General features: G+C 44.1%; 1 protein-coding gene across 2 annotated transcripts; it reads left to right on the forward strand.

The window, feature by feature from the left end:
• Window positions 1-5034: 5034 nt before the first annotated feature.
• On the forward strand, window positions 5035-22959 carry LOC310795502 (sodium/hydrogen exchanger 1-like). 2 transcript variants are annotated; one of them, XM_083657559.1, is made up of 10 exons: window positions 5035-5248; window positions 6402-6556; window positions 6728-6834; window positions 14778-14880; window positions 15980-16056; window positions 16227-16333; window positions 16840-16916; window positions 17124-17271; window positions 19516-19733; window positions 21409-22959. In XM_083657559.1, exons 9-10 carry the CDS (start codon window positions 19538-19540, stop codon window positions 21687-21689), a joined length of 477 nt encoding a protein of 158 aa, XP_083513685.1. In that variant the 5' UTR covers window positions 5035-5248; window positions 6402-6556; window positions 6728-6834; window positions 14778-14880; window positions 15980-16056; window positions 16227-16333; window positions 16840-16916; window positions 17124-17271; window positions 19516-19537; the 3' UTR covers window positions 21690-22959. The 2 variants fall into 2 exon arrangements, 1 of the variants encoding a protein (XP_083513685.1); XR_014553624.1 differs by lacking the exon at window positions 6402-6556 and having other exon boundaries at window positions 5215-5248.
• The last annotated feature ends 548 nt before the right edge of the window (window positions 22960-23507 follow it).

The raw sequence follows: 23507 nt of genomic DNA on the forward strand, positions 1-23507 counted from the left end.
AATCACAGGACAGCATATAAAAACATTTAGATACCATGTAAAAAGAATAAAAGGAATAAAAAGGTTAAAATTTTAAAAAGATAAGAAGAGACAAGTGCATATTGGATAGAACCGAGTTCACCAGCTCAAGTTTTAAAGTGCAAGATAATTAAAGTGCACATGAATTAAGATAGATAAAGTGCCTATGCATAGAGGCAACATTGCATGTACAGTTAGGTATAAGACATCTTATACAAAGGAAAAGCAACAAAAAGATGAAAAATAACAATGAAAAATAAATCACTTATTCCTGTAACAGCCCCCTCCCACTCTACTGCAACAGAAACCCAGGGGCATACGTGACTCGAGTCTTTGAAAACGATGATGAATGTCACAACTTGTACTGACTTCATGCCTGGCTGCACGTGACCGCTCGTGTCAAAAATAGGCCAGACGCAGAAACGCTCGCTGCAGGGCAGGAGCCGCCCGCCCCGTGCCACGCCACGGCCGGTGTGGTCCCGCCCCGTGCCACACCACGGCCGTTGTGGTCCCGCCCCATGCCACGCCACGGCCGGTGTGGTCCCGCCCCGTGCCACGCCACGGCCGGTGTGGTCCGTCTACTCCGTTAACAAGGACGCCGAAATGAAACTATCCACGTTTCCATTTCCAGTGTGTTTGCACAGTTAGACGGTAGTGTGTCTTTGTGGGGGGGAAATGTTCCTTTCCAAATAGAACGTTTTCTAAATAGAACTCATCTATTGACAGAAAACTTTTCTTTCTGTCTAGATAACATATTATGTAGGCAGCTGTGGCTCAGGAGGTAGAGCGGGTCGTCCACTAATCAGAAGGTTGGTGGTTCGATCCCCGGCTCCTCCAGTCCACATGTCGAAGTGTCCTTGTGCAAGGCACTGAACCCCAAATTGCTCCCGATGGCTGTGCCACTGTGCCAGCACCCTGCATGGTAGCTTGCCGCCACTGGTGTATGAATGTGTGTGTGAATGGGTGAATGTAGGCATGTGTTGAGTAGGGTTGAATTAGTTTGGAGTCTGCTATACTGTAGGTTGGAGGCTTTAGCTGATGTGGCCTCCAGAAGCATCCTATGTGAGGGGATCCAGGACCGTCCCCACGTGATCAAAGACGTCCCATAAACACGAGACCGGACAGACGTGACAAAGCAAAGCAAAATGAGACAGACACTAATATTAACTGTCCACAGGTGATGTGGCTGTGCGTACCAGACTGACCTCTTGAGGGCCGAGGCAGACGCCATTTTAGGTACGCCTATGGCAGCCCCGTATTTTAATAGACACTATTATGTGTCCCCAGAATGCTCCAGAAAGAGATCTTCCAACTCCTCATTTTCGCCAAAGGTAAAAGCAGATAGCTTTGAAAACTATGTCAAATTCATCTCTAAAGACCTTTAAACAAGTGTCAGTGCTTTGTGCAAAGTGCTTTACAGAGCAACAAAGGACATTAATAAATACATTTTAATTAATTAATTTAATTAATAATTAATACATAAATAATTGTATTACTTTCTGAAGACTGGACAATGTATGGTGCGTTTATACTATTACATTATACTTTTATACCTCTCAAACGATTTCTGTTGCTCTGCACAGCCCAGCTTTATTTTCCAACTTTTCTCAAAAGTTTCACAATCTAGGCCGTCCAGGTAGTGTAGCGGTAGATTCCCTGCCTACCAACACGAGGGTCGCAGGTTCGCGCCCCCGGATTACCTCCGGCTTAGTCGGGTGTCGGGCAATGGGTCTGCGGGTGGGAAGCCAGATTAAGGGTATGTGTCCTGAAGCGGCTGGCATGTCTTGGAGGAAGCATGGTGCTAGTCTACGGCTCTCCCCAGATTGGCAGAGGGTGGGCAGCAGAGCAGGGGGAAATTGGCCAAGTACAAATGGAGGGGAAATCTGAAAAAAGTTTCACAATCTAAGCTTTTACTCTGAAGGCAAAATCGCTCTACTTCCTGTCTCACCCTGGTTAACTCATACAGTAGGTAACTTGACGCAGCAAAATCGCACCACTTCCTGTCTAGTCCTGAGCAGGAAAGCTAACTTTTACTTGGTCCCACATGTTCTTTTGGGCATGAAGTGTCCTAAATGAGAGCATTCAACCGTGTGTGTGTGTGTGTGTGTGTGTGTGTGGGTGTGTGTGGGTGTGTTTAGGTGTGTGTGTGTGTAGGTGTGTGCGTGCGTGCGTGTGTGTGAGAGTTCTCCCGTTCTGGAGTCCCAAAAACTGTTTGTCTTCATACTCCAAACTAGGGATGTTCATTTTGAAAATTTTCCAAAATCCTTTAATCGGTGAAAATTAACGATCAATTATCGATTATCGATCATATTAATACTTAGAAAATTTTCAATTTCTTTTTTTCTTTTTTTTTTCTTTTTTTTTTTTTACAAAATGAATGCCTATGGCAGAAAATACGAAAGACAACGTGTTCTCCTCAATGAACTCTTTATTTCAATGTGTCTCCTCTCCAACACTGCTGTCCCCGGCACATGCCGGTGTGAATTTCCCATGTTTAAAACAGTTTTGTTGGCACAAAGGCCCGTGCCCAGCCAGAAAACTAGAGACTATATGAAGCTCCACCTCACGTTAGTCGGCTGTGCAATGGAGTGGGGCGAGGAGGAACGAATTCCACCCAAACCTAGTCCAATTTTTTTTTTTTTTTTTTTTTTTTTTATAATTAAAAAATCGATCCAAATGCCACAGGATCGATTCCAATCCTTAACGATCAATTATCGATTTTCGATAATTGATGAACATCCCTACTCCAAACGGACAGTAGGCGTTTTCGGACCAGAAGAGTTACCGTAATTTCCGCACTATAAGGCGCACCTGAGTATAAGCCGCAGCAGCAAAATTGCCTGTTTGTTACATATATAAGCCGCACCGGACTATAAGCCGCGGGTGTTTTGATGTTTAATTACCATATGTAAGGGTTCGTGCACAGAGGGGATTGTCGGGAAAGAGATGGCTGTTTGGGGAAGCTCCCATTTATTAACATTTCAACAAAACAAGCATATGCCGCTGGGGATCTTTTCTTTTGGCATTGTGAGACGCTTAAAAATCACCATCGGCGGGAGCTTTACTCCAGATGCTGTGCAGCCAAGAACACAAGTGAAATTCGTTCTCTCGTGACCTGTGGTTCTCAACGTGATGGACGATTCACCTTTCTTGTTAACAGTCCTAGTGAGAGGCAGGTCGAACGTCAAAGGCACTTCATCCATATTTATGATCTGCTCCGGTCCGATGGAATAAAAAGAGCTAGTTATTGATTTTGGGAGGAAGAAGGCAGAAGTCTCCCCTGTCATAATTAAAGGGTTGGAGGTAGAAATAGTCCAGTCCTACAAGTATCTCGGTGTCCACCTGGACAGTAAGCTGGACTGGAAGAAGAACACAGATTCTGTGTTCAAGAAGGCCCAGTCTAGACTTTTCCACTTGAGGAAGCTTAGATCGTTTGACATCAGCAGGTCACTTCTTCATGTGTTCTACCAAGGTATCCTAGCTAGTGTCCTTTTCTATGCTGTGCTGTGCTGGGGGGGCAGCCTCACAGTCATGGACAGAAATAGGATAAACAAAATGATTAAAAAAGCTGGCTCAGTGATTGGCCTTCCCCCTGATTCCTTGGAGATGATTATAGCCAAGAGAACAAGGAGAAAACTGAACTCTATTCTTTCTTTTGAAGGCCATCCTTTGTTTATTGTATTTAATGCCCTGCGCAGTTCATTTAGCAATAGGCTTCTGATGCCTCGGTGCTCTACTGAGCGATTTAGAAGATCTTTTGTTCCTGCTTCTGTAAAATTCTTTAATGAACACTGCTAGCTCTGTATTGTGAGGCTCTCTCTCTCTCTCTACTGTATTATTGTTATTGTGCTGTATGTTACTGTTTCTTGTATGTATCTGTACTCGCTCTGGTGGCAAACTATGTTTCCCCTCGGGGATTAAGAATAAACACCATACCAATATTCCTTGATCTTTCTTTGTGTGAATTCGCCGAAGTTTGTAATTTTCTCCTGGTAGTCGGGAGGGAGTTGCTGACACACAGTCGTCCGCGCCCTGACGGACAGTCCCTTTCGTCTCATAAATCTGAAACACCAGGATGGTCCACCTCTAAAATTTTCAATTTTCATTTCGGTGGCGACTGTTTTGGCCTTCAGTCGGATCTGAACGGTGGACACACCTCGGCCGTCTGCTCTCTGTGTCAACACCCTGATGCCAAGGTTACATGCTGCTGCTCGATTTCCTTCTTTCCTTCTTCTTCTCGCCGCCATCGTCGTAACACAGCCAGTTCTCCATCTTTTGAAGCATGATGTTAGATTACAACGAGCTAGTTGTGTGGCTTAGCCTTCCAAAATGTTGCCGTTAGTTTTTTAGAATGTAATACATAGAATTGGGAATGTTACATTCAATTTCATTCAGACTGTCTTTCAGGCTCAATCGCTGCCATTTTCCCCCCGGAGCGAGGGAGGAGGGAGGGTGTTTTACTGTAGTGGCTGAGAGAGCGTAGTGGCACAGTGCTCCAATCAGGTCGCGAGGCACATTTTTTGCAACATCATCCAATCAGGGTCTCGCTCTCGTAATGTCTGTCTTGCTCTCGTTCTGCCTCATACCAACATCGATAGATTTTGGAGGTCCCGGAGCGGCCGTTAGCTGATAAAATCCATAGATAAGCCGCACCGTTATATAAGCCGCAGGGCCAAAAAACGGGGAAAAAGCCGCGGCTTATAGTCCGAAATTTACGGTAGTTAAAGACAGTCATCCATGATCTTACAGATGCTCTTCTCCCTTCTCTCTCCTGACAGGAACAGCAGCACCAAAGACTTGACCCAGTTCGCTGCGCACGCTATCGCCTTCAACCGGCAGCTGTCCCAGCATGACAAGAAGCAGGAGGAGGTGGAAGCCCTGGTCTGCTCCATGAGGCTCCAGCACAACAAGAAGCAGGAGGAGGTGGAAGCCCTGGTCTGCTCCATGAGGCTCCAGCACGACAAGAAGCAGGAGGAGGTGGAAGCCCTGGTCTGCTCCATGAGGCTCCAGCACGATGAGAAGCAGGAGGAGGTGGGAGCCCTGGTCTGCTCCATGAGGCTCCAGCACGACGATCAGCAGGAGGAGGTGGAAGCCCTGGTCTGCTCCATGAGGCTCTCTCCTCCCTCCAACTCCAGGCTGGCCCGCAATAGGGCCATGTCCAGCGCCTTGCGAGGAGGAGCCATGGAGGAACTCGCCCCCTGACTGACTCAACCCCCCACTTAAGGCTTGGGTGAACGTCCTCTCGTCTTTGTCGTCCCACTGACAAGTCGCTCTATTGTTCATTCTTAAAGGAGAAATCCTGTTTTTTACACCCCAGACCTTATTTCCAGCTTAAAATATGTTTTACTCACCCAAATAACTTTGGTTTCATTCTGATCCCCCTAGAAGATATTCAGATCCAAGTAGAGTCCTGGAACTGGCCAAAACAGTCGTAAATGGGGCATATGTCGTTCACACTGTAAAGAACATATTTTCTGTCACCTCGCGGTTCATTATGGTTGTTATATAATTATGGGAACATGAATTAGCTATGTAATGAACCTCAGATGTGCTTATGTTCTTCTTCTGTGGTTTTCTCTTCTTATTCTGTTACCAAACAGAAGCGCTTCTCGCTTCTCATGAAGCACATCCGGGGCAGGTCAGAGTTGACTCCATGTGTTGTGTAGCGTAGCAGCCTATCTTAGCATAGAGATATGATCTGATTTCAAGATTATGGACGATTCAATTCAATTGCTGCTTGTATGGAATAAGGCCATATATCAATTACAAACAGCAGCGGGAGATAAAGCGGGAGATGTTATCTATGTGACGGACACTCGGACAGCAAACAGAGCAGGCTGTCGGCAGCACGGGAGGTTCGTTACATAGCTACTTCATGTTCTCATAATGATAAGTCACCCCTTGGCCCTTAACCCTCCGTTTTGCATGTTCACGTGGAGGGTGTCCCGATTGTTTTTTGCATCAGATTATTTATATACTATAAGAAAGAGAGTTGGAGAAAGAAAAAAAGGTGCAAAATCTTAATGGGTGCGTTTTTATTATTAATTTAAATATCCAGCATTATATAAGAATTTAAATCTCCTACCACTGCCAATACCAACATTCAGCTAGGGAAAGCAAAATACAAATAAAGCAAGACACTATCTGTCTGCTGCACTTGCCCCCAAATCACTAAATACCCCCCCCCTGCCTGGAAGTAAAAATTCAACAGAGATGATGCTAGACTGGGTTTTTGACGATAACACACCCAAACAGCTGGATAATGTTTACTACCCTCGTCTTTTCACCCATGTTCACATAGTCCTACCTGATGAGGTGGGTCGGGGCATTATTGACAGATGATGAAATCGTGTGAACTAGCTTGTTCCCCTCCCCCCGAACAGGCGCCCCAACTGACCAGAGGAGGTGCTAGTGCAGCGACCAGGACTCATACGCCGCTGGCTTCCCACCGACAGACACGGGCAATTGTGTCTGTAGGAACGTCTTGAGCACGCCGAAAATACAGCTGCCCGGGAATTGAACCCGGGTCTCCGTGGTGGTAGGCGAGTGCTTATTATACCTCTACACTACCCAGACCCACCCTGTCAATGAAATGTTTAACTTTAACAAATCACCAGCTTACTGGGGACCCCCTGATGGTCCCCAGACCCCATGTTGACAACCACTCGTTAGGTTCTATCTTACTAATTGCATTATTATGCTTCTCAAGGTGGATATGGTGAATCCCATGAAGAATAAGAAGTGCAACCACCACTATGATGAAGCAGCCATCCTGGCCCTCATCAAAGCAAGACACACCCAGAAGAAGAAATGCGGGTAAAACACACTCCCTCTGCAGACCGCTAGAAAGTCCACTCAGCTTTTTCCACCACTAAACAACTGGGCGGGCCGGTGTGGGACCAGAACTTAACCTTAACTCACATTTTCTTCATTATAGCGCTTTGATGTTTCAGACAAATGAAGTTTGGCTGCCTCCTAGAGGAAAACAGATGAAATTGTGCCACCTGGCCAGTTGTTGTGAAGGAAACGTGCTTATTGTCTTGGCCTTGGTTAACACGTTCACTGCCAATGACGTGTTAATACGTAAAAAAAAATCCAACGGTTGACTGCCAATGACGTGTTAACACGTTCACTGCCAATGACGAGTTGAATCGTCAAAAAAAATCCAACGGTTGACTGCCAATGACGAGTTGAGTCGTCAAAAAAAAAAAAAATTGACGGTGGGACGTGGATCAACGCTCCCCACATCTCCTATAAAAATATTGGAGCCACCGAACGTGTACAACCCATTCCACCGACCCACTAAGTGGCGACAGTGCTCTCTATTCTAGAAAAAGTCGAGCCAAAACTGCAGGGGAACGCGCGATGAAACCATTCTCCTACTGTAAAATGGATTGGCGAAAACGCTTTCGCTTTCGCGCTGATTGCTGGCGGTGAGGGATTGCAAATTTGCATAATAGATTATGGGTGCAACACACTTTGAAACACGCAGCATAAATAAGACCACAATCGCAAAAGAAACCCCGTTTCTTGGGGTTTCTCAACCGAAAACCCAGAAACGAACGAGCCTCATTCTCATACTGTAGGCGAAAGCGCTTTCACGCTGGTGCACACGGGCGCACAACGGTGGGGGGTTCCAAAAATAGACTGGGTGGAAAACACACTTTGAAACACGCAGCATAAAGCCTAGAATCGCACAAAGCTTCATCAAAGCTCTCAAACCCAAGAAACGAGTGAGCCCCATCCACACTCCCAGGGAGGGAGGCTGCTCACTGCTCAGACAGGCAGTAGAAACTGCTTGTGACAAATGCTGCTGAAAGCCACCAGACACGCCCACGGAGGGAGGAGTTTGAAGGAGAGGGCGTTCAGAACTATATTGTTTAGATGTCTGATCTCTCACTGATGCCAAAAATAAATGGTTAAAGTGACTGTTCTGCCTGTTTGATTGAATTTCACAAAACTGCGATTATCTCAGCTTTCAGTCTCAGATGCTGAAACCATGCTGTACTCAACGGCTAATATCTACATAACTACTAACTCTACAAACTAACTCTTTTAGACAGAGAAAGCACACATTCTATTAGTACTTTTGTGAAATTTGTGTTCACAAAGTCCAAGCAGAAAATAATCCTCGGCTCTTGTAAAATGAGCCAGAATCCTCAAAAAACCCCTCTGGCAGAAGCTACCTACAGTAAAAAAAAAAAAACGGCTGGCAGTGAATGTGTTAATACCAGTGGGCAAGTCAACTAGGGAATGTATGAAGCCAGTTCTGGAATTCCATTAATTCGAAAATCCCGCCGGGGGGCGCACGTCAGGTCCGGAAGTGACGACACGTACATTGGCTCCAATGTAAAAATGAGCCGACTTCTCTCTCGTTCTGTGTCTTAAATAAACATTTTCCGAATGAGCTTATGGTCTGAATAAACAATTTCAAGTCTTTTTCATGCTCTCCTGGGCTCCGTTTTCTAAATTATGGTCCCATTTCGAGTAAAAGAGCCGATAAAAATTATAACTTTGGGGGCGGGATTTTCTTTGATTTACACCAGCCACAGGAAACCAGATGATTCCAACCAGTTGCCAAGGCAGGCTAGCTAGCTAGCTAGCAACGTAGCCAGAGATTAAAAGTAAAATAACAGAAACAGCGTTACCCTTATGATATTTTAATGATGTTAGTAGACACACGTAATAGTATAGATCCCCGTTATGAGGTATGTTGATCAAAAGAACACCTAAAACGCTATATCGAAATCGGGTTTTAGTGGACGGGCAGCTCTGAAGTTGGGGCTTCAGAGCTGATCTGCGGCTAGCTAGCTAGCAACGTAGCAACAGTATAGAGCCCCCGAGGTCTGTTGATCAAAAGAACACCTAACGCTATATCGTTATGTAATGTGACTTGTGACATGATCACCACATTTCAATAAATATAACGTTTTTGCACATTTGAATGCTGCTGGTCGTTTGTTTAATGCTGTATATATTGGACATTTAAAGCTGATACACAATTGTGTTGAGGTATTCCGCAAAGCTCAATTAAAAATATAACGTGTAACCACGTGTAACACTTGAAACAATCAAATTTAACTTTTTCACAGCAATACACAGTCCAGCCCACCATGGTATGGTTAAGGATTGGAACCATTGTTTGAATTATATCGAAATATATTTGCATGGTGTAGCATGTAATGCAGTCTGTTAAGATACTGTAAACATAGATACTCTGTGACACAGAAAGGCAGACGAGCTAGCAGCAGGGATCTTGTCACCCTGATTTCAGATAAACTTGTCTGTCTATAGCTAGACAATATTACTGTACCATAATACCACAAGCTAAAGGCAGCATACACCAATGGAAGGATGGGTAGCATTTGTCATCCAGGCTATACAGTAACGTTAGGCTATTATAAAGTTATGAAACGCTGATTCAGACGTTACAATAATATGACATAATATGAGCCAGTTAGCCTAGCTAGAGAGAGTAATTTCAGACCACCAGATATCACCATATTTCATTTCAATAAATATAAAGCATTCGTTGATTGAAGCAGACTGCTGATCGCTTGTTTCTCCGTCGTCATGTCCTCATGGTCCAATCTTCGGTTCGTAGTTCGTGTTCACTCGACATCAACAATCTTTATATCACATCTGATCATTTTATCCAACCTGCCTCTGACCAGACAACTAATGGATCGTTCTGCGCGATCATATTTGCGACATTCAGATACATGATAATATACAACAAGGCTATCTTTGTTGACAATGTTTATTGACAAAAGCATTAAAACAAGCAAATATAACAATATTCTCCGGTCACTGGCAGATAGGCTACAACTTGTTCAAAGCAAATCTCTCATGTCAGCATTTGGCTTGTGTGTTATGGCAATTTCCTATGTTGAAACAACTGATCAGCAGTAACATGTAGTTTAGCGTTAATCTCAGGAGAACAGAATATTATAGCTTTGATCGTCACAAATCATAATCCTCTGTTGTGTGTCCCATCGGTACTGGACGGCGCCTACCCCTGGAAGAAACGAATTAGACACTGTTAATCACTGTATAACGTTAATGTCTGCTTACCCAACACTACGTGCGATTGGTAAATACTGTAAATGCAGAGGTGGATAAAGTATCCAGAGGAGTTTAACCCCCTTGTTCCCCCTCATTGATTGATAGTTGATCTAACGTTAGCTAGATATATAACGCTATAGCTGGTAGATCATATGAGTATGCTTTGAGTCTGCCTCATCTCAAAGAGGTAACCTAGGTAAACAGAACTGCGTTTGTTTTCTGTCTACGTCCGAATCTGTGCAGCATGCAATACTAGACACTGTTAATCACTGTATAACGTTAACGTTTGCTTAACCAACACTACGTGCAATTGGTAAATACTGTAAATGCAGAGGTGGATAAACTATCCAGAGGAGTTTAACCCCCTTGTTCCCTCTCATTGATTGATAGTTGATCTAACGTTAGCTAGATATATAACGCTATAGCTGGTAGATCATGAGTATGCTTTGAGTCTGCCTCATCTCAAAGAGGTAACCTAGGTAAACAGAACTGCGTTTGTTTTCTGTCTACGTCCGAATCTGTGCAGCATGCAATACTGTTTAACGTTGTATAACGTTAACTTATGCTACTCTAGTCTAACGTAGCTAGCGTTAATGTCATGCTATGTAATTAGCGTTACGTTAGAAAATAAGATTACCTCGATTTTGTGGAAGATGCAAGCGGCAGGCTGGTGACGCCGCGCGAGGTCTGGAGGAAATAATACTCTGGTTTTTCTTCGGGCTATTGTATTCAATGTGAGAGCAATGGAGCAAGGCTAGCAATAGCAACTAACGTTAGCAACATTTGTTAGCCAAGCTAACGGCTAGCAGGGAAAATAACATGAACAAGATGGATGCCGTGGCGGAGGAAACCCTCCCCCGAGTCCCGTCCACGCTCACGCCCTTTCCTGTTTTCCCGGCTCCAGGTTTGAACAGATTTCCCACAATGCAACAGGAAAATCCATTCATCCAATCAAACGAAATCAAACAATATCGGGAAGTGAGCTTCATTTTGCTGTGTCAAAAACATATAGCTAAGGTGGTCCATATTATGTACTGTCAATGGTTAATACGTCAAAAAAAAGATTATTTTTTTTTTGACCGTGGGATGTGCATCTAACCCTTTTACATCTCTTATATAAATATTGGAGCCACCGAACGTGTACAACCCATTCCACCGACCCACTAAGTGGCGACAGTGCTCTCCCAGACTAGAAAAAGCAGAGCCAAAACTGCAGGGGAACGCGCGATGAAACCATTCTCATACTGTAGAATGGATTGGCGAAAACGCTTTCGCTTTCGCGCTGATTGCTGGCGGTGAGGGATTGCAAATTTGCATAATAGATTACGGGTGGAACACACTTTGAAACACGCAGCATAAATAAGACCAGAATCGCAAAAGCTTCATCAAAGCTCTCAACCGAAACTCCAAGAAACGAGCGAGCCCATCCAGACTTGCCCAGCGGCCGCCAGCAGACAGGAGCAGCAGCAAAGCAGTGAGCCTGGTGACGCGAGGTTACAGCAGCAGCAGAAACGAGCTTGTGACACGCCCGCTGCAGCCAAGAAGAACACACACGGAGGGAGGAGTTTGAAGGAGAGGGGTGTTTCCTGCTGTTATGGAGGAAATTACTGTTCAAAACTATTGTTTAGATGTCTGACGTCTTACTGATGCCAAAAATGAATGGTTAAAGTGACTGTTCTATCGAATTTCACAAAAAGCTATTTATCTCAGCTTAAATTTTCAGACGCTGAAACCATGCTGTATTCAAGTGCTAATGCCTACATAACTACTAACTCTACAAACTAACTCTTTTAGACAGAGAAAGCACACATTCTATTAATTCTTTTGAGATATTTTGTGTTCACAAAATCTTAGCAGAAAAGAATCCTCGGGTCTTGAAAGATGAGCCAGAATCCTCAAAAACCCCTCTGGCAGAAGCTACCTACAGTAAAAAAAAAACGGCTGGCAGTGAATGTGTTAAGCTGTGTTCACACCGAGATATTTATTTTTCTCTCTGTCGCTCGATTCAACCCTTTGGAATCGCTCTGTCGCTCTGTTTAAATTGCTCGTCAACAGGCACAATAATTGACGGACATATGGGGGCTATAACGTTACGCAATGTCATGATGTTTGTCCACTACGAGGCCGAGCCACCGTAGTTGTTTACAAGCTAAGCCTATCAGCGTGCTCCTAACGCGAGCTCTATACCGGTAGTACAGACTTCACTTCATGTCAGCTGTCAGCCTGTCAATCAGCTGTCAATGCGGTTTGTTGCCACACAATAAACCAGCGGTTTGTTCCAAGCCAGTGTGATCCTTGACTCACTCTCACACGGCAGCCAATCAGCGTTGAACAGCGAGCGACTGATGCCAGCGTAATTTCGCTCGAGTTGGGATATTTCATCTCGGGCGTATTTTCGCCCTATCGTTCTGTCTCTGTCGCTCGGACGCCCAGCGATTTTTCTCCCGGGCGAATATACGCTCAATTGCTCGTTTGCATTGACTTTGTATGTAAACTCGATGCCAGCGAAAAATTTTAATAGGTCGGTGTGAACGCAGCTTTAGCAGTTTGTTTTCAAAGACACAAACTCTGGACGTTTTAATTTTGGGTAAAGCCAGAGGGTTTTTATATGGCTTACGCCAGCTCTGGGAGTATGAAGTGCTTTGAATGTGAGGTGTAGTGGAGGTTAAACGCAGGTAGACGCGTCTACTTACTTATTCTTCAGACGGATTTGCGTCTACTCACTTCTAAATCTCCTTTGATGCAAATCCATTCAAGTTTTTTTTCTCTTTTGGGACTAAAGTCTCTGCCGGGCAGCCGGGCAGATTGAGATTCCACCAGGAAACGTTGCATTACGACGGCGAGATGAGGCGGATGTAGCCTGTCTTGTGAATACTTGTGTCCACCAGAGGCGTCCCCGAAGCGGCTCTCCACTCTGCTCCACAAATCAGCCTGTGTATTTTAGCTTCTCTCAAGAGTCACGTCAAGCAGCACAGAGCAGATCAAGCTGGGCAGGAATTCACGAGAATAATAAAATAAAACATCCTGTCGATTTTCAAAATAAAGCCTGTTACTGTATGTCAAGAGAGAAACAGTCACACATTGGGGGGGGGGGGGGGGGGGTGCCAATTTAGCCTGCTTTCTATAATAATGCATCCCTCAATTACTTGAATGCTTCCATTATTTTGGCAGCTACTTGGGTTCAAATTAACTTAGTGAGTTGGTTTGAAATTTGTGTATCAATGAACTAAATTCAGTAATGTTCAGGTTATGGTAGCCTAATTGTTCTCATTGTTACATTGTAGCCTTTAACTCAATCAAAATGTTGTTTTTGTAGACACCAATAATGACTGCCCAGCAAATGTAGTTGAAACTAGTTAGTATAGTTAAAGCAGGACTAAACCCCCAAACACCTTTTTCAGCTTTTAACCAATATATATGGCTTTTGGGGTGGTATGTGAAGGATTCTGGTCAAAATCTCCACATCTGTGACCAATCTGTTAAAATTGTACAAACCCCTATCATTTCAGCAGCATAAGTTCCCTCTATGGGTTCAAACCTGCTTTTTTTTGTGCCCTCAAATGAATGGGCGATTTGGTACATCGTGACGTCACGGTGGTATTTGCGCGTGCCCCACTCATGTGAAAATGTGTTTTTTCCCCCCATGTGATTATTACTGTAGTTAATGCGGCGCGAGCCCTTTAAGAGCAATGTGGCACGTTGGACAACAGCGGGATGGTGTACACAGCATTAATTATAGCCTCCTTCACCGCCTCGGCCGCCATCTTCTGTGAAAAGTTGAAACAAATCTCGGAACGCCTCCTCTCGAGACCTCGACTCTGATTGGCTAAACGGACAGTGACTATCTGACCATCCGATACGTCTATCCAGAAAAAGTTCATCCCTCTTCAACTTTCTGTCCATCAAAACGTATGCAAATCTTCTGGATACGTACGCTTCTGAGTACTCCACGGACAGTCGGACAGCTGTCATTGAAAATGAATGGAAGTGAACAGAGAAATGAACGCACACGGACAGACACCATGGATCAGTGTGGCCAAGGCCTAATGTAACGCTACGCTGTGTCCGTTGCATTGTTTTTGAGATGACCTGGAACATAGTTGTTAGTTGTGAGCTAATAACGTTAGTTGTGTGGCAATAAAACGACACTGAATTACCAGTTTGATATAACGGTCAACCGAGTCACACTCTTTCCATGAAGCCCACCAGCTTTAATAATATCTGTTGGCTAGTTGTTGATATTTAAAGTCCCTGGAAACCAGAAATATTTCTTTATTATTTAGCATTTTGAGTTCATCACATCACAGGACCCTATGTTAATAAGCCACCAGCCAAATTTGAACGATGATGAACGTCGCAAAGTATATAAATTTAGGTTTGACAGTCATGGCAAAAGTCATGAGAATCAATTAGTTTTTAGAGTGTATTTTCTCCCGCGGACTGTGTGGGCGTGTCAGGCTGTCTTGAGAAATCTGATGTAGTTACCGTAGTTCATTTGTTGACTGAATGTTTCTCAGAATGCGATTATCATGCTGCTGACTAACCCTGGTTTTAGTGCTGGGACTCACATATATGTGGACATGTTCCTATAAGTGCCTTTTATAGTTTCACTGTGCTTATGTGTTGATCTATATCTGATTGAGAAAAGTTGATTTTCACATTAATTATAATTAAATATTTTTTTACATTGCCAGGTTGCAAACCAACAAGTGAACTCCTACAACTCATCAGTTCAACTGGAAAATGGCAGCCATGCTAATTAACGTGGCCATGGGCCTGAAGTCACTTCACAGCTGGGTAAGTGGGTCACTCACATCACTAACCTGTTATTTTACGAGCTGTTATTATATGACTCTCTTTCAAGAGTCATATAAAAAAGGTATCGAACACTCTAAAATTCAATCTCTGCAATTTTAGGCAGATTAGAGCATCTCTGACTGACAGTGCGGCTCTAACCTTTCTCCATTCAATGATTTTTGCACATATAGATTACTGCCTTACCAGCTGCTCCTTCACAGGGGGAACCACCTTGAAGCCCATCGAGTCTCTATATAAAAAGGCCCTGAAAATTTTAGATAAGAAACCTATATCTTGCCATCATTGCAATATACTTCTAAAGTACAAGCTCCTCAGCTTTGACAATTATAAAAAATTAAAAATTGCCTGTATGATTTATAAAATCCTTCATGGGCTAGCACCACCTCCTTTAGAATGCTTTATCAAACGGAGAGCTACCCAGAACACCACGCGAAGCTCGTCGAGAGGTGACTGTGAACTACCTCTGAGACGGTCCTCTGTCGGACAAAATGTTTTGTCCTACAGGGGTAGCAAACTGTGGAATAGCCTACCAATGTCAGTCAGAGAGAGTAGCAGTTTTCACACCTTTAAGGGGCTGTTAAAGTCATGGCTCAGATCAAATCAAAACTGCGACCATATCTAAACCCTTTTGTTTCATGTGTTGTTTTTGTATATATATATCCTTGTAAGTCCTATGTCTACCTTGGTCAATGTCCCTAATGTTTCCTGTTTTTGTTTTATTTGTATTACATACCGGAATTGAAGGTCTGTATGTGCCCACTTGAATTGCAAAGTTAAATGCCTCCTTCATGTATATGTATGTCTCCTCTCCTTTTTACCCTATGTGTATGTATGTGTCACCTACATTGCACCCCTGTCAGTTGCCCTATGTATGCACTAATTTTTCTATTTCTTCTTTTTAAACTTTTTTGTACCTCACCTGTCGAGGGACTACGGATGGAAATTAGCTAAGGCTATAATCCGGCACATTTACATGCAAATGTTCATTAATGTTGCACTGTCCCTGAAATAAATAAATAAAAAATTACCTACCTGTCTTTAGACTAAATGTCATGACTTTGTTTCAATCTTTTTACAGTTAACAAACAAGCCAGAGCTCCCAGCCCACCGCCCAGCAACATGGTTCTGTGAAACAGTGCCTTCTCCTTCAACCAGGTATAATTCTGGACTTGATCTGAAAGCTTGTGTGATTTATCAAATGTCTTCAAAGGGCGTAATGTAGGGCTAGCATTTGAATCCAGAGGTAAATTAGTATTTGGGACAGCCCTACAGTTGGAACAATATTTGGCATTACAATGTAATACTTTAATTTGCCTTCATTCCAGTGGCAGCTGGTCTCCTCTCCATGACCTTCTGCTCATGACCGATGCCTGCAGCAACTGGCGGATGGAGCAGGATGTGGCCGTGCTGACCAAGCAGCTGGAACAGCAAGGTAGAGCATGAAGAAGCACACATGAATTTGAATGAGTTTTCATAAACTGTTAAACTCCACCTACCTCCCCCTCATAGAGACACTGCGGAGCGTGCCATCATTCAGAAACCACGCCCAAAACGGGGGAAAACACAATCTCCCCTCCAATCCTGGCGTTCCTCCTATGTCGCGTGCATGGTCGGGTGTTGCACAAAAATATCGTATATGCGGAAGATGAACACTCCAACTTACTTCATTGACAGCAACATCCACATTTTTCTTCTTGCCAATTCTCAATGGCTTCCTTGTTTTCCTTGGGAGTACAAAAATATGTTAACTGGCGATTTTTTTTTACATTTGTTGTCTGCGCAGCCCACCACACAACAGCTTTTAGCTATGTTTAATTCAAGGAAAATGACACTGGTGTGTGGAAATGAACGGTGCTTTTCCCCCGTGATGGGCGTGGCCTATTTCATACTGTACATTTACTGTTTCTCATCTCACTCTGTAACCATCTATCTATACAGACTGAGAACATCCAGTTGAAACGCAGTCTGGAGAAGCTGAAAGGACAGCATGAGGAACAGGAGCTAGAGATCAACAGGTAAGCACCTAAGGACTCAAAACACTTGAAGGGAATGTGAGTCTCTCTTCTTTTTTCAGTTATTTTCATGAGTGCTGGTTGTACGACAAGAGACCATTTCTCATTTGTGACTCAGAAAAAACGACAGGACTTCTGATGAAGCTGTTTTTATTCATTCATGTATAAATTGCCTGACCCACAGTTTCACTGCTCGCCTGTCTCTTTTAGGTTGACAACACGCCTGAAGGAGGAGAGAATCCACTACTTTGACCTCTGCAGTGAGCAGGGGGCGAAGGAGTGGATGCTGACCCAAGAGCTCATCTCCAAAATCAAGGATGAGAAACATCAGCGGGAGATCCAGGACTTGAAGAACCAGGTGGGGAAGCACTGTATGCTATTGTGTGCTGGGGCAGCAGGCTGAAGGCAGCGGACGCCAACAGACTCAACAAACTGATCCGTAAGGCCAGGGACATTGTGGGGCTGGATCTGGGCTCTCTGACTGCGGTGTCAGAGAAGAGAACGTTGTCCAGGCTACGCTCCATCATGAGCAACGACTCACACCCACTCCACGGCGTGCTAGTCAAACACAGGAGTACGTTCAGTGAGAGACTGATTCCACCTAGATGCAATACGGAGAGGCACAGGAAATCATTCCTGCCTGTGGCCATTGGTCTATTTAATGCCTCTCTTAAAAGAGCACCTCGGAGACGCTCAGTCAAGGACAGTCTGTTGAAAGGCCAGGAGCCCCTGAGCCCCTGATATAAGAGTCATGAAACAGCTTCCCAGTGTCAATTCCTTTTCTCACCCCTCCCTCATGCCCTTATAGCCAATCCAAGATTCAAGATTTGTATTGTCACTCCGTAGTACAAGTATCACGTGTGAAATTCTTGTGCTGTAGACTCCGTTACAACATAGTGCAAAATAGCAGGGCATATGAGTGCAAAAACAACAAGAGACACAACAAGCAATAAAACAAGCCAAAAAACAGTGACATATTCACTGCACATAGGTGCAAATAGTATAGACATAATTTAAACATAATTATAATAATGTTTAATAATTAAACATTCTGTTTGCACAGGTGCAAATAGCATAGACCTAATTAGAATTAAACATACGTAATGGTAGCAGCTGCAGTACAGCTACTACATGATTGTTGGGAGTTTATTTGTGTATGTTAAGGAGTCTCGTGGCCTGCAGGAAGAAACTGTTCCTCAAGCGATTTGTGCGTGCTTTTGGGACAGTGTATCTCCTCCCTGAGGGTAACAGGGAGAACATGTGGTTCACATGTGGGGGTGGTTTGTGTCCTTGATGGTCTTCAGGGACCTCCTGAGGCATTCCAATATTGCTGTAGAGGTGGAATGATGAGCAGCTGTAGTGCCTTATGCAACTTGGATGACATTAGTTTTTTGGCCTCTGCATCTTTGACATGATAGTAGAAGTGGTTACCAGACTGGGATGGGGACATCTCTCTCTGGCTGTCGTGTGTGTTTTCCTGATCAGAATGTATCTTTGACATGATAGTAGAAGTGGTTACCAGACTGGGGTGGGGACATCTCTCTCTGGCTGTCGTGTGTGTTTTCTGATCAGAATGCATCTTTGACATGATGGAGAAGTGGTTACCAGACTGGGATGGGGACGTCTCTCTCTGGCTGTCGTGTGTGTTTTCTGATCAGAATGCATCTTTGACATGATAGAGAAGTGGTTACCAGACTGGGATGGGGACATCTCTCTCTGGCTGTCGTGTGTGTTTTCCTGATCAGAATGCATCTTTGACATGATAGTAGAAGTGGTTACCAGACTGGGATGGGGACGTCTCTCTCTGGCTGTCGTGTGTGTTTTCTCATCAGAATGGAACTTAGGCTGGAAATTGGAGCAATTTGTTATGCAGTAACCTCTGACATCACTGTTCCCCTTTGTTGCTGGAGAAGAGTTGAAAATGCTATTTTGTTCAGATTGCCTGTTCGAGTGTGTTCCAGGCCAACGGCGCCCCCGCCAGGCCAGAAAAAAGATAGATTTTTTATTTCTGCTTTCCCCAAAATTTCAATAAACCTTTATGGCATATTATTACAATACAACAATGCTGGTGTTGACAGTGTTGACAGTAATAGAAGATGCCAAATCATTAAAACAATAAGCATTTTGCTTTTAGGAGCATTGTGCCAGCGTGCAGCGCTGTTCCAAAACGTGTCAACGTGTGTCGTTGCCTGGGAAACGCACATCCCATAATACAACTGTTCGCATCGCATCCCATAATAGTATGATGATACTTGGGATGCCATTGCGTACATGGATGCGAACAGGTTAGCTAAAAGTTTAGTGTCGCCAGTGAGGGCCCCCATCGTTGCGGTCGGGGTACATTTCGAAATCCCTCCAGGCCTGAAATTTTTCTAGGGGAAACACTGCTGTTCCCATATTATTCTCAGAAGCAATAATCAGTGATTTGATAATGTTTGCTTTTATACTAAGACCATCAAAGCTAGATTCAGAAAGAAGAGCGAACATTTTCTGAGGAGTTAGGAAACTATTCAAATCTCATAAAACAATCAAATGTTCACTCACTTTATTATCCATTCAACTGATGCAAAAGGCATTAGCATCTTGTCCCTTGTCCTTACAGGTTGATAGCATGCGGGGCAGTGATGCGACCCTACGTGGAGGCCAACATATCCCACAAGTCCCACACCACCATCAAGTACTTCCTGAAGATGTGGAGCAGCGTCAGCGAGACGCTCATCTTCATCTTCCTGGGCGTGGCCACGGTGGACGGACAGCACTCCTGGAACTGGACCTTCGTCACGGTCACTGTCATCCTGTGTCTGGTGGCACGGGTCATAGGTCAGCTCTACTGTAGTGGTTTCCAAACGTTTTGAACGTATATGTGATGGCAGGCGGGGGTGTGTTAAGATATACATTCAAACGGAAACAACTATGCATGATGTCATGGTGGACTGCCGTTGATAATCTATGCACAAGTCAAGTGAATAGCTTCTTATGAAACACGTTTGTCACAAAGTTCACTATAGAGCAAGTACTGTACATAATATGTTAAGCAATGAGCAGAGCATATATATATATATATATATATATATATATATATATATATATATACATATATATACACCAGAGGGTTAGGGTAGCGGAGCGGTGATAATTACCGCTCCTCGCTCCCAGAGCGGTCCTTTCCACCCGCTCCAGCGCTCACGGCCGCTCCAGACCGCTCCCCGCTCGATACAGATTTCACCCGCTCGCACTCACCGCTCCACTCCGCTCAAAAGAATAAGAGAGATAAAAAGGCCAGGGTGTTTTAATTTGCATTTAAACGCGTTTCGGCATATGTGCCTTCATCAGAGCAGAGCATGCTCTGATGAAGGCACATATGCCGAAACGCGTTGACCCTCAATAAAAAAAGAAAGTGGAAATCTGAAGTCTTGCATCTCAATTTTTGGCGTGCTGCTACCGTCACTCTTGTAGTGATTTTTTTGATGATATACTGTCTGTCTGTGACTTCATTGGTTGTTGCCAAGAGTCACGAGCTCATCACATGATACTGCCACACACATCATGTGATGGGAGAGCTTGTGATGGAAAACCGTTTTTAAGTTGTAGCGGTCAGTGGGTTTGTGGTCACTTCAGTGCCTACGGAGCCATCTCACATAGAGTAGCTTATTAAAACACACAATCAGAGAGAAAAGTCATTTGACTTTTATTAGGGCTAATTCATAAAACTCTGCAGTGACAGAACAGCAGCACGCAAAATCTGCACCACGGTAATTTACCCCAATTCATAAAATTATGAATTATGATTGTGAATACCATGATGGATCCACATTAGTTATTAGTCAGCTGCAACACAGGTGATCACAGCCAATCACAACCAACATGTTAATTAAGCTTGACATATGCAACAGTCTGCCTCTGAGTCTGTATCTGTCAATGGGCAGCAGAGACATGTTAGAATGGCAGATGATGTTGGGCATGGTAAACCAAATGTTTATGATGTCACTGACTGAGATTATGAATTGGTCAGTGGTGATCATCACCTGATGAAGACCTATCAATGCTCTGTAAGATAAATATATAGGAGCATTGGTGGCAGCAGCCTTCTCTTTAGGCTACTTTATCTCTGCTACACTCCAGCACCTGCTAAAACGTTTATGTGACGTGTATGGTCATCTTCTCTTTTTCAAAATGATCATTTTCATTAGTTAACGTTCATTTTTACAATAGACCGTGACCAAAATGAGTGGAAGAATGGAGAAAACGGGTCATGCAAAATTTGCAAATCGCTTCCCAATATTTCGCATTTTGAAGCACCCTACCGTGACGGTATCTGCCCCTAACGTTACTCTAAACCTGCCAGTAAGTTTTATGATACAGCCCCATTCTATGGCCCTAAATGGTCAACTCTGGCAACTAAATAGGCAAAAAAAATAGCAAATATTACAGTATTTGACCCAAATCTGTTACACACACACTCAAACCCAGTTTCTCATGACATTGTCCTTCCCAGGTGTGGTTGCTCTGGTCTACGTTATCAACAAGTTCCACATCGTCAAGCTGACCACCAAGGACCAGTTCATTATAGCCTACGGTGGCCTGCGAGGAGCCATCGCCTTCTCCCTGTGCTACCTGCTGGACAAGGACCATTTCCCCATGAGAGACATGTTCCTCACCGCCATCATCACCGTCATCTTCTTCACTGTCTTTGTCCAGGTACTGGGACACCATCTTGTCTGTTCTGTTCCCCACTCAACAGACTGTGTTGTCACATCGTTAGCCGTTAGCCGTTAGCTGTTAGCCGCGTTAATATAAGAGCCCGACCCGTCACCCGTGATGTAATCACATACATGCAGGCAGGCTACATACACAGTCACTCGCAAAGGTTTATTACAGCTGAGAGGCTAAGTAAGGGACGCTAATGTTATCTCTCTGACTCGTTGGCTCCAATACACCCTTTTCACGGGGGCCATTTTGTGTCAAAAAGGCAGGGTAAACACAGGGGCAAGCATAACACTAATGAGGGTTTCCAACTTCCATGATTCACCCGTTTACACAACACAACAAGCGGGTTATCTGCCCCGGTGTACAACTGATTCAGCTCAGTCTGTCAGGAGGTGTGAGGTGATGCACTTCATCAGATGGCCTCTAAGTTTACACCAACCGCAAAGATCATCTCATATCATACGAGGGAGTCCTGTTCAGTCTGTCTCGTGGTGTTGCCTAGTTGAAGGATTTGCCTAATAAGATTCAAGATTATTTCAAGATTTCAAGATTATTTTAATTTGTCCCGAGGGAAATTTGTCTTGGACATACAGGCTGCCACATAGGTACACAGTGCCATAACAAAAACAACAACAAAAAACAATAGTGCATAGCACACCAGTGCCGACATGTGCAAACACACAACCAAAGTGCAAACATCAATAATTTACAGTACAATCAACAATACATTACCTATGACCTGAGTTTAGGAGACTGACTGATATGGGGATGAAAGAGTATTTGTATCTGTTGAGGTGTCTTTTTTTGTTCTTGATTGGGACTCTGTAACGCCTGCCAGATGGAAGCAGTTCGTATTCTGAATACAAGACATGAGAGGGGTCAGCAATGATCTTCCTAGCTTGTCTTATGAGTGATTTTGAACTTCAGAGGTAACAGTGTAACATCAAAGCAGTCATGCCTCTATATTGTAACGGACTGAGTTATGGGATAACTGTTATGGTTAAGTCTGACACTGTTAATGCAATGTTCTGTGCATGCACTTTATTACGAGTTTCGGAGGGACTTGAACGTTACGGGGATTAACTGTAAACTAGAGGCTGAGAGGCCTGTCAGTCATGTTAGCACCTATGAGAGCGAGTCGCGGGAAGGAGCCCGCCGGTGATTGGCTAAGACTATAGAGGGAGGGATTGTTTTTGGTGTGCTGAATGAGGAAGCGGGAGAGGGCTGGAGAGAGTTGGGAGAGACGGCTGTAGGCCCAATTATACTCAACGTTTAAGATGGAGACGGAGACGGACAGAGCCTTCTGTCCGTACTCTGCGTTCATTTCGTCCGTTTTCTGTCCGTCATCTGAAAGCTAAAGGCCCAATTATACTCCATTTTCATCCGTAAATAAGGGCGTCCGTTTCAAACAGTGTAATCGTCACTGCCCACATACTTCCATGCGTCTTTCACGTTGGTATCATGTTAAGCAATACATCCACCAGTGGGCAGTAGAGAGTCAAATGTATGAGTGTGTGTGTAGTTTTCCTCCGTTTCATGCGTATCCGTAAGCTTTCAGATGACGGACAGAAAACGGACGAAATGAACGCAGAGTACGGACAGAAGGCTCTGTCCGTCTCCGTCTCCGTCTTTAGCGTTGAGTATAATTGGGCCTTAATTGGGCATTTACGGATACGCATGAAACGGAGGAAAACCACATACACACTCATGCATTTGACTCTCTACTGCCCACTGGTGGATGTATTGCTTAACATGATACCAACGTGAAAGACGCATGGAAGTATGTGGGCAGTGACGATTACACCGTTTGAAACGGACACCCTTATTTACGGATGAAAATGGAGTATAATTGGGCCTTGTGTGGTTTTGGAGACGGATTATTGCTCG

Source organism: Poromitra crassiceps, assembly GCF_964638095.1.
Source record: "Poromitra crassiceps genome assembly, chromosome: 21".
NCBI classification, from domain to species: domain Eukaryota; kingdom Metazoa; phylum Chordata; class Actinopteri; order Beryciformes; family Melamphaidae; genus Poromitra; species Poromitra crassiceps.

Excerpts from the sequence above, each read along its gene's own strand:
- LOC310795502 (XM_083657559.1), top strand. The coding sequence starts at position 19,538 with ATGCGACCCTACGTGGAGGCCAACATATCCCACAAGTCCCACACCACC. Across the intron at positions 19,734-21,408 it reads TCTGGTGGCACGGGTCATAG|GTGTGGTTGCTCTGGTCTAC; the intron begins GTCAGCTCTACT and ends TGTCCTTCCCAG.